The sequence below is a fragment of the Diorhabda carinulata genome, chromosome 10 (assembly GCF_026250575.1).
Source record: "Diorhabda carinulata isolate Delta chromosome 10, icDioCari1.1, whole genome shotgun sequence".
NCBI lineage: Eukaryota > Metazoa > Arthropoda > Insecta > Coleoptera > Chrysomelidae > Diorhabda > Diorhabda carinulata.
In genome coordinates this window covers 1,832,956-1,854,414 of record NC_079469.1, presented here as the reverse complement: position 1 = coordinate 1,854,414, position 21,459 = coordinate 1,832,956, and the positions used below count along the sequence as shown (strand labels likewise).

Sequence of the window (21,459 nt, the reverse complement as noted above, 5' to 3'; positions counted from 1 at the left end):
TTTTTCTATAAACTCCTGGCGAGACTCGATATTTATATTTTAAACGATTTTTATACACACGGGTCACTGATATTCGTTCAGAGCATTTTGCAACAGTGTACGTGGGTCCAAACCGAAAATAATACCACGAATCCAGACCTGACTAGATTCCCCCTATTTCTAGACAGCATTTTCATCAATTATCCACCATTTCGTATTAATTTGAAAAGTTTCTTTGCATTTATAAATATATTTTGACCTGAACCTTACTCGCCCCTATCTCTTTAGCTTTAGCTTTTGCTTACGAAGTTGACTTATCGCAAGGTATATTTTTGTGTTTTTTTTTTGTCTATTTTTCATATTATTAGCGTGTTTTTCCGAACGGTTCAGATAAATTATTGATCGTGGACTTTTTGTATAAAATATAATCTATTTAAAATAATAAAATGGAACAGAAACGTCATTTAGAAGCACGCTAGTGCACGTTATCATTGATCTCTGTCAACTGTCTTAATATTCTTACTACCACGTTCCCTATGTTGAGCATTAGAAATCATACTCCAGCCTACTGGATAGGCAACAAACAATCCATTCACGTACCACATTAAAATATGTTGCCTTATCAGAAATTTTGTCTAATTTAAATTCTTTCATGTATAAAGATGTTAACATCGAATCGTTTTGTTTTTGTTAAGATGATTAACAGAATGAATTTCAATAAACTTTTGGTTGTCATCAATCACAGTTATTCACATTTGAAATATCCAATATGATTGTGTCTAATAATACGTCAATACGTATTCTGTTTAATAATTAAATATGATGGAGACATATTTTGATTGATGTATGAATAAATGAACTTTGAAATTTAATTGAAATAGCAAACATTAATAAAAATGATTCTAAAAATTAATATATAAACGTCTTAGTAATAAAAGAATTTATGAACAAAATTGAACGTTCGATATCTATGACATTTACCTAAGAATCAGCTGATATAACTACAGTGGACTAAATCAACTTCGTACAGCAGACCAAATAAATATCACAAATACTATTAGTATTTTAACGAGTACTGATAGGGACTAAAATAAGCTATTTAATTTTATTTTTCAAATTCGTATAGAGGGGCGGTTAGTACTACAAAATTCTCAAAAAAAATAAGCAGGAAAAATTATTTAGTACAGGCAGTCTAAAATAGTGATTTAAATTAAGAATCTTCACTGTTTATATAGGAAATAAAAGACGAAATGATGGTGATAATAAAAATAAAACTTATAAGTACTGTAACGAGACTTAAAAATTTATAAAAAAGAAGAACAAATAAATTGAAACAAGTGAGAGAATGTGATAAAGATAATCAAAAAAGCAACACCGAAATGGCTGAGACATCTCCTTATATTATAAGGAGATCTGAGTCTAAAGCTGATGATAGAATGAACGCAGGATGGAAAAAAAAACCGATATAGTCATGGTTAGATGACGTGGAAAATAAAAAAATGGACACAAAAGCCAAATTCATTACCGCGTATTATTTTTATTACTAAAAACAGAATAAAACAGGTTCTAAAAAACGTTAAAAAAAGTTAACTATATGATCAAATTGCTTCGAGTCTGCCACCGTATTACCCGATCTTAATCCCATTGAACTTGTTCTGACGAATTATGAAAATAAAATACGATACTTACCCTGTAAAAAGGATCTTTTCATCCTTATGTAGCAGGACATAGTGAAGACACTATAAAAAAATGAAAATAATTAAAATCAAATTATTAATAAAATAATAATAAACAAAATTGAACGTCAAGTTACAATTATTTTGCACCTAAAACTTCTTTATTGGTTATATTTTATAAATATTTTTCCATATAATCTTTCTGTACTCGATAGAAAGCTTTTTGTAAATCAATAAAATAAACGTAAAGTTCATAATTTTAATATCTAGATAGAAAATATTTATTTCAATATTATGGAAATCAAAACGATCACTGCGGATATAAATAGCGGGATTTATTACATAAAATAACATTCATATTACGAGGCATATCTAGAAAGTAAGTTTTTTCTATTGGAATTAATCGTAATTATATCAATAGCGCATGCGTAATATAACCAGGACTCATCAATCATTTGCTACGTACTGCATCTTACCATTAGCAAACCACACTTACTTTCCCGATGTACCTCGTAGTATACGATAAACATAAAAATTCAATCTCTTATTCGATATATATAATATAAAAAAAACAAATGTTTAATCAATTTATCGTCGTTATTAAATGTTTTTTTTTACGTTTTCCCTACATTTCTTATTTCTAGGAAAGTACATTATAATTAATCTACAAAATTCAGAATAATTAAGTATTCAAATACGTTAAAATTATTAAAGTGTCATTACTCCCCTCGATACTCATAATGGAATGATCCATTTCGATCCATAGGCTTGTAAAGAGCCACCTGGATATACGGTTCGTAAATAATTCCCGGTTTAGTATAGTGAGTTATAACTCTCATTGTTTATAAATATTATTAATAATAATTAGTAATATCTATTAATTAATAACAATAATAAATAAAAATGTTTATAGCGAAGTGGATATGCATACGATGACGTAATTTTCGGTTGAATAAACTGTGTGTTATAGTGAAAGTAGAAGAATATTTAGTGGCAATATACGGTTAAGAATATCAAACATTTTGAAGGTGAATTCACCCCAAAATGAATTAAGTAGTAATACGTTTCAAAAACGGGTTCTAATGAGAAATAATGATTTTTAAATAGAATTCAGTATTTCACTTTCGCTTGTGGTTACTGCATTTACTCTGGAATTATTTACGTTTTTATACTAAAAAGTGATAATGTGCAATCATGAATGACATCAGAAAAACACTGTTGGAATTGAACAAAATATCGATAATATTTAATATGATATAATAGTAATTAAAATTCATTACGTCATTTAAGTCTATTTAATTTTCTTATAAATATATTTTAACAAATTGAAATAGTATTGTATCTAGTTGTTAACACTCTGTATAATTATAGAAAATTATAAAAAAATTTACGCACGCCACTGAGAAACCTCGTAAACAAAGATAACTACAAATTATTGAAATCCCTGATAAAATCACCCTATATACTCAACTAACTTCATGTTCCTTTGGGTAGCGTTATTCAAAGTAGAAGTAATAGAATTTAAATTTTCGTTCAATTTAATTAATTTTTGTAATAATTGGTTACAATAATTAAAAGTATTGTTTAACAAACTGTATCATTGTATCATTAATTATAGCCATTACACGTTTGTAATTTATGGAATTTATTTTACAACGTTAATTTTATAGTGAGTAGGTATATGAATGGAGTAAGTCGTTTACATTTCTATTTTTTCGATCACGCAATTTTATAGGTTAACAAGCAATTGGTGTTAAGTAAGCTTTCTTATTTATACCTAAAAATGTTTTATACGAACTAAAGTATATAAGAAAATGATATAATTTTAATTGTGATTAAAATTTAGGCAACACAACTTACAATTATTATCGATTCAATAATAATAATCGATTCTAATTATTACCTTTCAATCAATATAAGATAATAAATATCACTCTTTTATAAATTGATAATCGTTTTTTATTTCTGGAAAAAATAGAAATTATTTTTGTTTTCAATTATTATAAAAGAATAGAATGCCATTTCCGATTCAATAAAAACGTTATAAACGCATTTCGATTCTTCAGGAGTCAAAGCTGTTAACGGAATTAATAATCGTGTATAGTCGTTTAAGATCGTTTTGACTTTGTCCTTTCTGATATTGTACATTTGTACATTGTATTGTACATTTCTTGGAAAAAATAATACAAATTTAAAAAAATAGAGATTATTATTGAGTATTTCCTCAATGTTTTCAATAATTGAAAAAGAATCGAATGCCATTTCCGATTGAATAAAAACGTTATAAATGCATTTCGATTTTGCGGAAGTCAAAACGTCAATTGAATTTATAATCGTGTATAGTCGTTTAAGATCGTTTTGAATTTTTCCTTTTTGATATTTTACAAATTTCTCGGCAAAAATAATACAAACTCAAAATTCTTGTGTCATAAAATCGTTTGTCAAACATTTTTGACGTACGATTTAGGAAAAGTCACAAGTTTTAACGTTTCCTTGAAAAATTTTCTCAAGTCCGAAATTCTAACATGTCCGATTATTACAAGGTTTTGAAAGTACCGAGAAACGCGTCTACCGACGAAATAAAAAAAGCGTACAAAAAACTCGCTCTGAAATGGCATCCAGACAAAAACCCCGATAATAAAGAAGAAGCCACGAGACGATTTCGAGAAATATCCGAAGCTTACGAAGTCTTATCGGATGCTAAAAAAAGAAAAACTTACGATAAATACGGATCGGTGAATCCGGGTAGAAATTCATCACAGAATTATGAGGATTTATTCGATTTCGGTGGATCTTTCCACTTTACTTTCAGGTAATTATACACATTAAGTGTAAATAAAAAGGATAACAAATAATTCGGTATTCAGTAAATGATAATATCACCATCGTAGTAAAAATATTTGAATAAAGCTCAGGGCCGTACTTAAAATAATTATAAATATTTTATAAGTTTGACGATGACTGAATAGAAAACATGGAGTATATATACAACAAAATATTTTGTTGAAATAAATTCAGGTTCGTATTTAAGAAAATTAAGTTATTATTGAACTTGAATCAAGAAAGTGCCAAGGGTTATTTTATATGTCTTTTCGATCTTGTATCGAGACGTTATATATTTTAAAATGTACTAAAAAATGATAAATAAGATTTTTGACATGATTTCTAGTACAATAAGTCATTATTATGATGTAAACAATGAAAAAAGTATATCCTGAACATAAATATAATAGAAATTTGATTATTAATTTGTAATAATTTGCAGAAAAATCTGCTATTGGGTAAAGTTGGATAGACAAATCTTTAATCTTTTAATTATGAACAAATAAAATTACTGGAGTACAAAAAAAATAGAATTTCGATTTACCATTCAATATAGTTTAGTCTTTAGCTTCGAATTTGGTAAAAAATTATATCCAACGACACCTTCTTGAAGTTTAAGAACACGAAAAAGTCAATTGGGGTCATATCAGTATAATAATGTGGATGCGAAAGCTATTTGAATCCCACGACATATTTTTATTGATATGTGACATTTTGAAGGTTATTAACCCCGAATCCATGAAAACGATATACTATTTATTTTTTTAAAATCGTTATTTTGGTTGAAACTGGTTCTCCTATAGAAATAATTGTCGCTTTCCCATGTTAATGACTAATACTAGTTTGGTCAGCATCTCTTGAAGCGTCGAAAAATTACCCGCTGATATTATTTTCGTAACCGTTGGTTCGGTCTTGTACTTTTCGGCCAGATTCGCAGGCCATTTATCTCAATTTTGAGTCTTTCTATTAACCTTTGTCTTTACCGTAGGTTCAACACAGTTCATATTTATTTTTTATGACCTTCGGGTCTAATAGCAACCACAACAACAATTAGGGTCGTTTTTGCGCCTTTTTTTAAGATAATGAATACACACGGCCGAGGATCGCTTGGACTCCATTGTGAAATATATTTTATTGCCCCCATATCGATGTAAAACTTCGGACGCCATGACCTTGCCTGCAGATGAAACGGTCTTTGACCTCTTTGGAGCCGGTTCTACCTCTTCAGTCCATTCTTTTGATTGTTATTTTGTCTCGGGTGTTAAGTGATGGACCAAAGTTACATTCATGGTTATGAAACGGCCAAACACTCGACGGAAACATCTTCGCGACGTTGTTTTTGTTTCATTATGAGCATCCATCTTACGCACAGCTTTCTAATGTCCAAATTTTCAGTTAATATCACTTTTTGAATACCTATTATATCTGCTAGGTCGCACATATCCAGTTTACAATCGCCTAGTACTAATTCGTGGATTTTTTTCAACATTTCTGGACTCGTCATCTCATTTGGTCGACCGCGATGCTGGTACTTGCAGGTCGTACGGTCTCATATGGATACTAGTAGCGTATACAATGCGTTAGCCTACGAATTTTTCATTTAATAGAATGAATTGTTATTTCTAGGGACCCAGAAGAGGTGTTTAGGGAATTTTTCGGTACGAGCATGTTCGAATTTTTGAACGACGATTTCCCACATCGCAGAAACAAGCACCGTTCGTCGTCGGGACATAGTAATAACATGTCGTTATTCGGTCCGATGGGAGGGGGATTTTTAGATGGTTTTTTATCTGGACACAAAGATTTCGGATCTGTTTTCAGTAGCGTGGAAAGTTCGTTCAGCGCTTCAAGGTAGAACGATAGTTTTATCTAATTGATCTTTTCCGAAACTCAATTTGTTTGTTACAGTAGCTCACCGAATGGTTCGTATACGAGGAAAGTGGCGACGGCTACTAAAGTCGTAAACGGCAAAAAAATAACGACGAAAAAAATTTCTGAAAACGGCAAGGAAACGGTGATGAAATACGAAAATGACGTTCTAACCTCGAAAACTATCAACGGAATTCCTCAGAATATTAAACACGTGGAATATAAGAATTAGGATAATTTATATATTGAAATTGTGAATTACGATTCTTTAAAAGTTATTAAAATATACAAATATAATATTTTTTTTCATTTACTTCCTTTTTTATATCGATTTTTAAGCATCCGAAACGTTTTACATGGAAAAACGTGTTGAAACTATTGGATAGACAACCAGTCACACATTATACGGCGTCCTTCTATAAACATCCCCTTATAACTTTCAATATTCCTCCCGCATGCAATATCCCGATACGTAAGGATTTTTTAAGATTTCACCCTTAAGGGAATTAAAGTACGTCAACTGCCAAATTATATTCTTCCAATTTGGTATAGAACGTAAATAATTAGATTTTTTCGTTTTTCCCCTTAATATTTAGTTATTTTAACGAAGATATAATACCCAATTTTAAAAATGATCCACCATATTTATTAATGAAAACAGTTTATTTTCATATTAAAATTCCGGACACCCTGTATAATAATGAAATTGTTGATCCTTTCAATATTTCTAGCGCTTGTAATCTCCGGCTAGAGAAGGGTTTTTATATATTTCACTTTTAAAGGGGTTAAATTGGGGATGGAAATTTTTATCCGGATACGTCAATTTTGATCTACCAATTTTTCAATTACAATAAATCGTGAATAATTTAATTGTGTTAATTTCTTTCCCTATCATTCCGTTATTTCAACAATGACAACCTGTACAATACGTATTTTAATTTATTAATGAAACATCAATGAGACGATCAGTTTAGAGGAAATTTTAATTTATAGTTTCCTAAACTTTCGACATTAAATATCTACACACCCTGTATAATAATGAATATATATAAATATATCTATTATTCTTAATTCTCGCACTTTTCCCATAAATAACATTCTAAAAATGGCAGTAGAAGTAAAAAAATAATTCTGTCAAATGATTACGAACGAAAAATAATGTATACTCCCCGTATATAAGTGACAAGTAGTTTCACGAGAATTTTTTTTACAACATTGTACTCTATGATTGTAGATATATTAATAGAAACGTAATTTTTGATGATAATTCTAATTTAATATTGATTAATTGGTATTAATAATTAATTTAATAAATGTAAATGATATACATTGTGTAACAATAACGTGATTATTTCAATGTAAATTTACGTACTTTAAATCCTTTATTATGAAATAAAGATATAACACGTTGGTGACTTTAAATAATCATCCTTGACATTTTTATGCAAGTTCACTATTACTATTAGTCATGTAAAGATTGTTAATTTTTTAAATATTTTCCACCAATAATTTATTATAGTAGTTATTTATTTATAAGAGAATGTATATCTAGTGCTAATACAATATAAATTAACTGGCAACCCTGAAGAAATTTCTCGTTTGACATTATGAGAACTTTTGATGCTCTGTCGTATACCGCTCCATCAATAATTGTGATGTTTCAGTGTTCCATTAAAAATTTTGAAATCATCACCTACCTAATTAACTATTATATAATAAAACAGTTGCAGGCATTTGTTTGTTATCAACATCGAGAATAACCGCAACAAAACTTTAATAAATCATTGAAAATCTAATAATAAACGATGGTTTGTTCGTTATCCAATTGATTGAATAGATAAACTAAGTATGTATAATTTAGCTTTTGTTATTTATTCAATTAGCATATACAACGTATAATCCAAATCTATGTTTTTAACCAAATAACACAATTGTAGTATAGAATTTGATTATTCAAAAGTAATTTTAAAAATTGTACCAATATAACAATTTTCAAATAACAGTCCAATCCTCCCCTCTCGAGTAGGTTAACATGTCTCGTGTCAAATATCGAACTCAATCGCTATCATTCTAAATCAATCTATGAAATATAAAAATTGTGTTCCAATTCACATCGAGATTATTATGGATATAATAAAAATTATTTTATATATTTTTCAATCATTATTTTTATTTAACGCCCCTTTCCAAATATCGTTCTTTAAACCCGAAACAAAATTAACTGTCTAGTGATGTACGATTATTAGGTAACGGCATCGAATAATCGTGTATTTTGTTACGTTATTGGTGTGATTTGGACGAGAAGTAAAAGTTCCGAAATCTCTTAATCGACCTTTGAGTAGATTTTAAAGACGCGTCTCACTGTTTTGTGCATATTTTACGTAATTTTGACTTTCTTTCGTGAGTGTACAGGTCGCAGGTTAAGAATATAGTATAAAATAAATCATTGCCGTCGCATATACACGTATTTCAATTGATCGAGGCCATCTGCTGTTTTATCTCAACCGGAAAGTATCATTGTCATTGATTGGTTTTCATTTAAAGATTTCGTTATCTTTCCAAAAAATTAATCGAAAAAATAACTTAAATACATAAAAATGAAATTTTTATAATAAAATAGGACGCCACTGTATTTAATAATCAAATATGGTGGTTATTTGTACTTTCAATGAAACATCGTGGATAATCATATCGAAAGTATTAATATTCTCAATAGTTTCGATTGTCTATTACTGATTAATCGATAATATCGAGGGAAATAAAAGGAGACAAGTAAAATTACTATAAACAAGAAATTGGATTATTTAAATTATAAAATGCGTAGCGCCATCTATTTAACATCAACGGCGTTAGAAATGAAATTTTCTTTTCTGATTATCTATTGAGAAGAAATTTAACTATAGTTCGATTTATAATTTTCAAGTGGAGAAACAAAATATCAATTATTAATTTTTTTAATTGACTTTAATAGTTCCACTTTAAGATAATTACGATCAGATTCATCGCTTGTTGACATTTTAAATTGAAAAATAGATTGGAAACTGTTATAAAGATGTAATGTCTTCAAGGTGTGAATTTTCAAGGTCAAATACCAACAATTCATATAAATGTAAAACTACACATTATTTAAATAACGATTTCTTTTATTTCGGAAACATTTATAATATACAGAATTAGTTAAAGAATTTCAATTATTATAATTAAAAATTCTAATTGTTTGATTGGTTTTCTTTGTCGTCTTCGTCTGGTATGGCTTCTAGTCCTTGAACTTTATAAGGATCTTTAGTTAACCTCCTGTCTCTTAAATACTGACGTCTTTCCTAAAATTATCCATTATACAGGACGTCCAAAAAGTATCTCATCTATATTTACTGTCGAATTTTTGTTTTAGATATTTTGATCATTACTCATTTAGATCGTTTTAACCAGAAAATAAAACATTTACTATTCTCATATGAATTGAAAAACTTGCTTACCTACCTTAAATAGATTTGATTAGTAATTCTTACCTCCATATGATACATGGACCTCCTATACATGTTACCAAATACTAAATAATTCATTATGTAAGCGGAAGCGTGAGGAAATGCAAGAGCTGCAGTTATAATAAGTGCAGATGGTAAAATTTCGAACCACATCACTATAATCAATGTCACAAATAAATCGAAATATTATTTGACATAGTGAAATGTCAAAATAATCAGTTTCTATAAAAAAATTATACACTCTGATTCGTCTGTTATGATTTGAGATAATAATATACCCTGTATATTAATAATTGGGTTAGAAATAAAGGAAAAAAGTGAAAATTTTATGCGGTATACTGATTTCTAAATTATAGGTTATGTGTGCATATTTCTTTGCATACCAGGTCGGGTAATCAATTATTACTTATTTAGAAAATATACACGATTGTATTGTTTACTTACTAGCTAAATTATAACAATTTGCAAGATTACTTTCCAATGTTTTATTGACCATGAATGAACAAAGTATCAAAAGTCTAGTTTTTACATAACAAGTAAATAATCGATAAAATTGTTTTCTATTCATCACGAAATCAATGATTTCAATTATTGTTATTAAAAAACTATACGAAGAATAAGTTTCATTATTCGACGATTCTAGTTTGGATTTAACATTTTTCAAAAATACGTAATAACCTCAAAATTGTTTTATATGCTTGTTTCTATTGGAATGACTCATTTGCACGATGTCCTTTTATAAAATATTTTTATATCAATAGGCATTTTTAGTGATTTTTATAGTCAACAAAATAACAAATAAGAAACTAAGTTCATATACGATTAACACTTAATAAACAGAGAAATTTAGTCTAGAAAGTTGGTAACACTTCACGATATTGTGAAATAAATATTAGCAAAATGTTTATCATATATTTATTATTATTCATTTCGTTAAATCTCATTAGTTTTGTATTAATTTCTTTTTAATTTACAAGAAACAAGTTATTTTCCTAACTATTCGTTAGACGCTAAAAAAATGTCTAGAAGTATCGATGACGTAACATACAATTGGTACATGAGCTGTAAAAAGCTTGTCTATTCAACAAGTGTATTTATATTTTCAATTTTCGAATATTGTCTTGATTTTAAAAGAAAATCAGGACAAAAATACAGATATAAACTGACGTTTCGACTTATTAACTCTTTTTTTAAAACAGATCTTTTATTTCGCGCCAAACTAAAATCAAACTTTCTACCGAGACTGTACTGAGATTTAAATACGAGGTTCAGGTTATCTCTCTCGGTAGGGTTTGGCCGCACCAACTCTTGTTCATATATTAATAGTTCTGTGACTATTCTAATCATAAGCGCCATCTACATGTGATAAAATTAATAATAATACAAACAAAACCTCTTAAGTCTAATTTTATATAGCAATTGATTAATTGTTTTTATTGCTAAATCACTGATTTTCAGTTAATGAATATTTTAAAACCTATTACATTTGAATTAAATTCTAGTTTATTGTTTTGTACGTTTAATGTTAATTAAAAGATGTTTGTTTGGCCTTCTTTACAGAGTTTGCAACTTTACCAACGTCATATCAGCATTTCGGGGATTACTTGATTAGTGTTCTAAAACATTTTCTAATTATGTAATTGCCTTATAAATTTGTTATATTTCTATTATTTCATTGGAAGCTTGTTCTTTTTAAAAGCGCCATCTACACGTGAGGCATTTAAATTTATATTCCCATAAATAAAAATATATCTCAATCTAGATGATCTTAATGTATGTTAAATGAAAGTAAACCTCAAAAGTCAATTAACGATTTGGAAATCATAATTATTACATAGTTTACTGCAAATATTCCGTTCATAAAAATTAATGGTATGTAGCAATACTGTAGTCGTAGCTAGATCGGTAAAGAAAAAAAATTGTATTACGAAACATTTCTCACTAAATATGGCTTCCTGAATTAATCAGAATCACATATACGGGGTACAACAAAGGAGTTTTGCAGGAGATTGTTTCATATTATGACGTTGTCAGATAAGTCAAGTTGATGTAAATATTTATAGCTATTAACCACTTTCGGTTATGGCGGACATTGAGTGATGTTACAGAAAATCATCACGAATTTTGTTGGGTTCTACGAGATATAAACAATTTTATTATCAATTATAATTTCTACCTACTCTCAATAATAAAACACCTCCACAAATAATTTAATGTTATAAGGGCTTGTCCCTAATTCTTTAATTTCCGTTTATAAATTATTAGGTATATGGAAATTACGACTAATTCGAATAGAGGACTTAAAGTTCATTTGAATTAATCATTTAGTCAGACGACAGATACGGTAACATATAAAGACAGTATTTAATGAGCTCAGTTTTTCTTATTAGAATAAAACATCCCGTCTAGCTAGATAAAAACACTTCATTCTCGAAATATTTTTCTGACCATTTTAAAAGTAGAAGTTAACTGCCGATCTGTACATTATTACATTCGATAAACATTCGCTAGATGGCGTTGATTTACTTTATTAGTAACATTTTGTACCTTTTGTACTTTTAATATTTTATTTATTTATTTTATGTAACCAATTTATTTTTATTATATTTCAAATATCAATTGAATTTCAACATCTGCGCACAAATATTTCATTTCTATCGATATTTATAGAAGCAAATAAAAAGTGAATTATTCAAGTTTGATCGTTATTAAATCAGGTGTGGAAAAAACAATAATAATACATTTCATAGTTTTTTTTATTTAATATAACGCTTGTTATAATTAGACTTTCATTTTCTATAAATCTATTTAATGTAATGTAATTTTTATAGGTTATTATTTCCTTATGCGTATATAAATCAATAAATATAATGTTATTAAAATTAATTTTAGCATGAAGTACTCCAGATGTTCTTTCTGAACAACGATAATAAACTTATAGGGAGATCTACAAATACGTAATATATTTCACTTACATTTATCTATGTGTTAATAATCGCTTTGTTTATGAAAGTAGCTGGGCAACTGTCAAATAAGACGAGAATAAAAAAGAAGATTATGTAGCCGTTTCCGTTTAGTAGGTGATGTTTTAAGCAAAAGTTGTATCTTTATAATAATAAAACCGAATTTATATAACTGTTTATAGGTTTTGATTGTGAATTTTTATTTATTTATCCTTTAAAATTGTTTTATCGATAATTATTATGAACCGTATTTTTATTCACCTTCTATTTATTTGTAATCATTATTGTGAAATCTGTCAATATACGCACTTATTTACAGTTCTATGGTCCTATTAATCATTTAAACATTTTCATATTTCATAATTAATATAAAGAAATATCGACTTTATATAAATTATAGCGTAGCTGTTTTTAATAAGAATCAATTTGGTATCTTTTTGTACAGTTATGATAAATTATTTTTGAACTTACATAAACGACTTTTTAATTTTCTATAGTTGGTGCAAAAAGTTACCGCAAAATTTTTAATAAAATATTTACCTGTGAATTAAAATATTGAAAATAAAAACCGGAGTAAATCAGTGTAACTACAAAGTGAGTTATTGTAGTATTTACACCGTTGTCAGATCTTCAATTTCTATAGAAATATAATGATATACAACTTTAAATCGTCGATATGGATGGTTTGTTCTTCGGTTGTATACTAACCATGAAAACCATTTACCATATGTAATATTATACACCAGTTTATATAATATATACAATTAATGTCCTTAGGTAGTTACTTGGAACACTTTACTGCGGCAGATAGAAACAATCAGAGCGTGATTTTATAATTAAATGGTTGTTGGTATATTGTTAAATATTTTAAGTAACGCTTTATAAGAAATTTATGTATAATATCGCATAATCGTGTCCAAAGAAAAGAAATATATCAAGCGGTTGCATTATAATATAGAATGACAGTCAACTTTGAGGCTCTATAACTATGGAAATATCTAAAGGAGGATCATGAAATTTCTTAAATTTATAGAGACATCTATTCTGAATCATATATATATATATATATATATATATATATATATATATATATATATATATATATATATATATATATCTGGTGTGGAGATGCCAGTACTCCCATCCAGCGCGTCCCCAGGTGGCGGATAGGGGCACTCCTCCCAGATATGGGAGGTACCGGCGAAATTAAGTAGTCGGCGCGGACCAAAAAACTGGCAGGATGACGTCTGACCCGAAGCGGGCGGCCATCAATGGGTAGATCGGGCTCATTAGTCGTTGGGAAGACAGCTGATCTAGGAAAGGGTGAGAGTGGACTCGTGTCATCGATGCTGGGTAATTGGTCATATAGCCAAATTCTGCAAGGGTCCTGATAGAACACGACTGTGCATACAATGTGGGGGAGATAACCACCAGAAAAAAGACTGCACGAAAGAAGCTCACTGCGTACTATGTAACATCCCCGGTCATAGGCCACTTTCCCTAAAGTGCCCTTTATATAGAGGAGAGATAAAAAGGCTGCGAACAAACCGCCAACAAAATGTTCAAACAAGTTCAAATTAACCTAGGTAGGCGTATCCCAGCACATGACTTACTGCGACAAACAACAGCTACAAATGAAATAGACATTGCAATCATAAGCGAACCAAACAAGAATTTAGCTAAAAAGAGCGGCTGGTACACAGATATCAATATAGATGCAGCAATTTGCTTACCAGCAAGCAAGCACATATCGATACAAGGTTGGGGACAGGGAAATGGATTTGTCTGGATTGACTGCATCAAAATCACTATATATAGCTGTTATATGTCGCCAAATATAAGGCTCGAAGAGTTCCAACATTTACTGAATGAACTGAAAAATAGTATGGCTACACGGAAAAATAAGTGCCTGGTTTGCGGGGACTTCAACGCGAAATCAATGATGTGGAGCTCAACAACAAATGATTCTAGAGGCGATATTCTTTCTGAATGGGCCTCAGAACTAAAGTTAATTTCACTGAACACCGGATGTGAACCTACCTTCCGTAGAGGCCAAAGCTCATCCATTATCGATATAACATTCGCGGCAACCAATATAGCGCCTTTAGTAACGAACTGGAGAGTGTCTGAAGAGGAAAATCTTACAGACCACAATTACATTTATTTTGATATAGCTATTAAGAAAGATAGCGTAAGAACGAAGATGAAGAGCCGCGGCTGGAGGGTGGATACGACACAAATGGATTACTTCATAAATGAACTGCGAAACAAATTACCATCAAGAGAACAAACCTTAAAGCCAGAGAGATTAATTGAGAACATCAGCCATGCATGTGATAATACATTCCAACGAAAGGGTATCCCAAGTGACAGGAAAAAACCAGCTTACTGGTGGTCAGCGGAAATCGCCGAGACTCGGAAAAAATGCCTTACACGGAAGAGAAATATGACAAGGCTCCATAAAAAACCTAATATATCGCAAGAACAAAAAGATACATCCCGGCAAGTCTACAAAGAAGAAAGAGCGCGGCTAAAGAAACGCCATCCTAAGAGCAAAACAGGTTAAATGGAAAAGGGTCATTGAAGAAGTTGAAGAAGACCCATGGGGACTGGGATACAAGATAGTGATGAATAAACTGAGCTTGAGATCACCTCCTGCGTTGTCAGAAGAACTCATGCTTGACGAAGCTAAGAAGCTGTTCCCACAACACCAGAAAACTAAGTGGAGTACCACTGAGGTACGAGACATTATTCCACTATTCTCGGCAGAAGAGCTGGATCGAGCTTCAAACAGGATCAAATTAAAAAAGGCTGCAGGACACGACCATATACCACCGGAGATAATTAGATGTGTCGCACAAAGACTTTCACCAATCTGTCTGAATGTAATGAACCAGCAAATCCTGAAGGGCGAATTCCCAGATATCTGGAAAACCGCCAAATTGCTGCTCGTAGAAAAACCACGTAAAGAAGGACAATCAAAACTCACATACAGACCGCTGTGCCTAATAAATTGCATGGGAAAACTACTAGAGCACCTTATAAAAGAAAGAATAGTTGAAGAAATCTGCAGAACAGGAGGCCTTGCTGATACACAGTTTGGATTTGTGAAAAAGAAATCGACCATAGACGCTATGCTGAGAGTAATGGAAGAGGTAAGAGTGCCACTTTGCCAGTATTGTGGCAATGAACAGGACGATGTTTATCATACCTTTTTTGCGTGCCCTAGGTGGCAAAATGAAAGAAGACGAGCTGAAACAGAAGCAAATACCATCATAACCCCAGAAAACATAGTCCAAACCATGCTACAGTCTCCTACAATGTGGAACGTGATATCTACTATGGCGTCGAACATTATAACACAAAAGGAAAGAGACGAAAGAACAAGTGCAATTAGAAACTATTAGACAATAAAAAAAGGATAAGAGGCAGGGCATCACGACGAAGTAATACCTTTAGGTGGTTCCATCGCGATGCCAGCAGGCAGGAAAGAGGGAAGGGTTTAGTCGGTCGGTGAATGCTGGAGGCAGCACCAACCCGACAACTATTCGAGCCAATAAGACCGCCATGTGCCAAGCTTGAATGTCTGTTAACGGATTCCTAATCCTCTAAAAATATATATATATATATATATATATATATATATATATATATATATATATATATATATATATATATATAATACTTTAAGATACGTGGGCCCGACGATATATAATAAATTGTATGGAGAGGTTGGTTTAAATTTTGACAGTCAATTTTTGTTTTTGAGGCTCTATAACTATGAGAATATTAAAAATAGACTCAATAAATTTCTAAATTTTATAGAGAGATCTAATCTGAATCTATTTATCATGTATATACTACTTTAAGATACGGGGGTCCGACGATATATTATAAATTCTATCGAGAGGTTTTTTAAAAATTTGACATTCAGCTTTGAGGCTCTATATCTCTGAATAAACAATAATTAAAGTAATGAAATTTTCAAAGTTCATAGAGAAATTTGAATCGAATGAGGGTAAATACAATGATTTAAGATACAAAAGTCAGAGGATATAAAAAATAATATATCAAGCGGTTGCAATATAATATAGAATAACTATGGGAATATCTAAAAGAGGATCATGAAATTTCTAAAATTTATAGAGACATCTATTCTGAATCTACTTATCATATATATGATACTTTAAGATACGGGGGTACTAAGATATATAATAAATTCTATCGAAAGGTTTTCTTAAAATTTGACAGTCAACTTTGATGCTCCATATCTCTGATTATACAATAATGAAAGTAATGAAATTTTCAAATTTTATAGAGAAATTTGGAAATTTGTTCTGAATCGAATGATTCTTGATATTTTACTGGACGACAGAATAATTCATGACGTCACCGTACAACTACAATCTTCAACTGCTGAATTATTTTAAACACCATCAACAATCTGCTTCACAAACTACATTTTTTAACGGCAAATTGATTGTTCACAGATACTGTTATAATTGGAACACTTTCAAAGCGTGACGAAATTATACATATTATATCGATAGCTTTTTATTAGCCGGACAATGAGATGTAGGAGGTGTAGGTGGTGGACGTGTGTATCTTTTAAAAGTGTGTAAAGGTCGTCAACAGTAGGCGCCTTTATACACTTTCTGTTATCGTGTTATCTCAACAAGAATATCAATAAAGAGATTGCTGTATTTGGCTAAAGTATCGAATTTATATATATAAACCAAGAAAATTCTTTATACTTCATATCCATTTCCTTTTTTATAGTTATATACTCAAGACAACAGTATCACCTTGTACACGGAACAATCCGATAAAATAAAACAATTGTGAGAAAAAAATTAAACATCTGTTTTGAACGTTGTCCGCCAGGTGGTAATATGAACAAATGAATGAACAAAAATGGCAAACAATCGACTATAGAATTTTATTGTGTGTATAATTTCCACGAAAGTTTTAAGCTACTGAAACATTTTTATAAAATGTCGCGATTTTCATAATTCCCATCGATTATTCAACAGAATCGATCCTTGAAATCGTGTAAAAAATAGGAATTTAACTAAAATGACATAGACGTAAAAAACGTCAAGTGTCAAAACCGGATGTAATGAGTAAATAAGTCGATACAGATAATATAATTTTCACGTTTAATAATGATTTCATTATAATTACATTGAAATTAATAGAATATTATTAAATCTTAATATTTACGTGAGAAAATTCGACTATCTCACTTTATTATTAAACGTACGCGATTACTTACATCTGTTGATGGTTGAAGATCATTTCATTACGATGTTGCCAAATGTAACATGATATTATTTCTTTCGTTATTTTTGTTTAATTATCCACGATTATATTTCTATCTTGATGAATTGATGAAGTGATGAATTGAATAAACTGAAAATCGACAACGACGACAACAAGGTAAGTTTTTTGGGCACCTAAATTGTTTTACCACAATTTTTTTTAAGTAAATCTTGATGCTGGTTCAAGACAATTAACAACATATAAAATGAAATATTAGATGTTGAAAACTCATTATAGAAACTTAATCAAATATGAGACATTCTGTATAACGAATTATATAATACATTATACGTTAAACTTTCTTTAACCTGACAGATACTTTCGTCTATAAATAATTCGAATTTATTAGATGCTTCGGTGATATTAAAACCAATCAAATCGCCATTAAAACTTGAATATACGTACGCACCTTAGAAATTGTTTGTTCTAGTGGGTTTAAAACAAAAAGAAGATTCGTATTACTATTATAGAATTTATCAAGTAGGCGTATAAATAAGAAGTTGTACTACATCATCCATTACTAAAAAGTGATTTCCTCTAGATTTGGGAGAAAAAATACGTTTGGCAACAACGCACTCTTAAAAACACGATTTTTCGTGTAGTAATGCTTCATACCCTAAAAGTAGAACGAAAAAATACGTTTAGCAACAATTCAATCTTAAAAATATGATTTTTCATTGGGTAATTCGTCATTTCCCCAAATATCGAGTGATAAAATACGTTTGGCAACAGCACAATCTTAAAAATAAGATTTCATAGAGTAATTATATATTTCCCTGAATTTTGAGAGGAAGAATTACGTCTGACAATAACGCAATTTTAAAAATACGATTTTTCGTGTGGTAATGTTTTATTACCCTATATGTAGGACGAAATACTACGTTTAGCAATAACGCAATATTAAAAATATGATTTTTCATTGTATATTTCGTCATTTCCCCAAATATCGAGAGAAAAATACTTTTGACAGCAACTCAATATTAAAAATATGATTTCATATATCTAGTAATTATTCATTTTCCCGAATGCTAAGAGGAAGAAATGCGTCTGACAATAGCGCAATCTTAAAAATACGATTTTTTATATAGTAATTCTTTACATCCCTGGATGTTGAGATAAAAAAACATTATTGGCAACCACACAATCTATAAGATATGATTTTTCATCTCCATAAATGTTGAGACAAAAAGAATTTTTTTGGCTATCCCTCAATTTGAATATGCCATAATTCCATTCGATTGAACTTAGAATATGGCGCAATTAGATGATTACGAAAATGAATTATTTTCATTCAATTTTTAAATATTCCAAATAAAACAAATCTAATATTATTTTGAAATAATTGCAATAATAAACAGACTAAGAGAAACTATTTACTGGCTATATTAGTATAAACCCACTGTAAAGTTGTGTTAGAAATGCGTGCTGTTAAATAAGAAATTTCTTAAGAAGTAGGACGTGATTAGGATTTTTTTGAAGGTGAAAACATTATAAACGTAATCGCAGTTTATTTCATTCATATTATATATATATATATATATATATATATATATATATATATATATATATATATATATAATATATATAATATATATAATATACATATATACATATATATATATATATATATATATATATATATATATATATATATATACATACATACATATATACATTTTTCAAATGTTGTAATACCTAGTCTGATAAACTATTAGAAATAAAACACCTTTTAGAGGTAATTTATTTTCATATAATCAAGACTAATCATTTCAGCTTTGAGTTCTGTCAATCTGTCATAATAAACAAAAATGTCTTCGAAGAAACCATATTTAAATAGATTTTTAATGATGGACGATATAACCAAAATAAAATCACAGTGTGAACTATATGAAGTTATCAAACATTAAAAGTACATTAACACAAAATTGATAAATAATAATGTAACTTCAAATATTAACACATTAAAAACAGTTCTTCATATAAATTTTTAACAATTTTTTCAAAGTCGATTATATTTCGAATATCCACTTACATTATTTAACTGTCTGAACTGGTTATTAAGTTAACTCCATGGTTTGACTTTATCACCAACACTATAACACTTTTTTTCTCAATACTTTTTTCGAACTTTCGGGTATTACAACTGCTCCGATTCGATTGAACACATCGCGCAATAAAAACAGAACAATATGAGAAAGAAAAAGCAACGCACGCGTTCGCCTTGTGCTATGTGCACAACTTTTGTTAAGAGCAAACCGAATAAAAGATGTATTATGAAAGTAGCAGCGATCGAAGGTAGCGTCGTTCTCAATCGGATACAATCGACAAGTGTGGCGAATTTTTTTTGTTTTATCATTACTGGGATATAGAGTACTACCTTTCAATTTTAAACCCGTTTGATAATTTTTTAAACAAAAAAAATAATAGGATGAAACCCATTGTGAAAGGAAGATATAACTAAAATATTTTTTAAAAAAATAATATTAAAATTTTACACTTTACTTATCGATGTAACATGAAACTTACGTTTTTGGAATAATTAAAAAGTAAAATTTTAGTAAGCAACTAAGTTTTTTTTTATAAAATAAAGTTTTGATATGAAACAAAATATAGGGCTGCTAATTTCACCCCCGTAAAAAATTCCCGTAGCTAGTCCTTTGCGAATGCACAAAAATTACAGAATTTCTATTTCTAGCTTTACTGAAATTTTAGAGAAAACAAAATAAACTCAATATTAATCACCCCCTTTTAAGGATATCTAGAAAAGAGGTGGCAATTTTGGCAATTTAGTGTGTGAATATAAATTTCATTATATGATAGTGCGTCGACCATTCAAATTTCGCGGTCTACATTTGGAACTCATGTCCTGTATGCAGCCATTTTGTATTAGAAGCTTTGCGTAGTATTTTTTTTGCTTTTAATAATATAACTATATTATAAATAAATGTAAACCAATTTTTTTCGGTTATTAGGTATTTCAATAAAAATTAGTGGGCGTATAAATCCAATTAAAAAAATGTCATAATTGATACAATTTCAGATGTAAATAGAAACGTCCAGTCTAAAATCGGTTGTGGCTAAAATATCAAGAGTCGTAACAATAAATACAAAACGTTTCAGTAAACAGGATTCTTTTACTGTAGCAATGATTTCGTAAGCCTACTACGAATATTTAAACTTTTTTATATGAAAATAAATAATTTGTTCGCTTCATGAAAGTATGGAACCTTTTCTATTTTTATGAATAGCTTCGTTAATATAGTACAATACCGACTAATATAACTTAGTCACAGCTAAATATTCTATAACTAATTTAATATTCATTTTTTTAATGAACTGACC

The 21,459-nt window shown here is 29.6% G+C and overlaps 4 protein-coding genes across 7 annotated transcripts in view; 2 read left to right on the top strand and 2 right to left on the bottom strand.

The window, feature by feature from the left end:
- LOC130898940 (uncharacterized) overlaps positions 1-20,540 on the bottom strand; it is a 32,687-nt gene extending 12,147 nt beyond the window's left edge. The window contains exons 1-2 of one of the 3 annotated variants that reach the window (XM_057808556.1): positions 20,150-20,540; positions 1,669-1,718 (exon numbers count right to left, since the gene is read on the bottom strand). In XM_057808556.1, the coding sequence (XP_057664539.1) occupies positions 1,669-1,708 (40 nt within the window). In that variant the 5' untranslated portion in view covers positions 1,709-1,718; positions 20,150-20,540. Of the gene's footprint in view, positions 1-1,668; positions 1,719-4,375; positions 4,514-20,149 lie in introns of those variants that run through there. The other 2 variants (XM_057808558.1, XM_057808557.1) reach the window with 2 other exon arrangements.
- On the top strand, positions 4,050-6,644 carry LOC130898950 (dnaJ homolog subfamily B member 6-like). Of its 2 annotated transcripts, none has more exons than XM_057808579.1 (3): positions 4,050-4,467; positions 6,105-6,329; positions 6,390-6,644. In XM_057808579.1, exons 1-3 carry the CDS (start codon positions 4,181-4,183, stop codon positions 6,577-6,579), a joined length of 702 nt encoding a protein of 233 aa, XP_057664562.1. In that variant the 5' UTR covers positions 4,050-4,180; the 3' UTR covers positions 6,580-6,644. The 2 variants fall into 2 exon arrangements, with proteins under 2 accessions (XP_057664562.1, XP_057664561.1); XM_057808578.1 differs by having other exon boundaries at positions 4,058-4,467; positions 6,387-6,644.
- LOC130898953 (uncharacterized) lies at positions 9,485-9,986 on the bottom strand. The gene is made up of 2 exons (XM_057808582.1): positions 9,857-9,986; positions 9,485-9,667 (listed from the first exon to the last, which is right to left on the bottom strand). Exons 1-2 carry the CDS (start codon positions 9,983-9,985, stop codon positions 9,557-9,559), a joined length of 240 nt encoding a protein of 79 aa, XP_057664565.1. The 5' UTR covers position 9,986; the 3' UTR covers positions 9,485-9,556.
- Positions 14,354-15,361, top strand: LOC130898891 (uncharacterized). The gene has a single exon (XM_057808484.1). The coding sequence runs from the start codon at positions 14,354-14,356 to the stop codon at positions 15,359-15,361; it is 1,008 nt and encodes a 335-aa protein (XP_057664467.1).
- Positions 20,541-21,459: the final 919 nt, after the last annotated feature.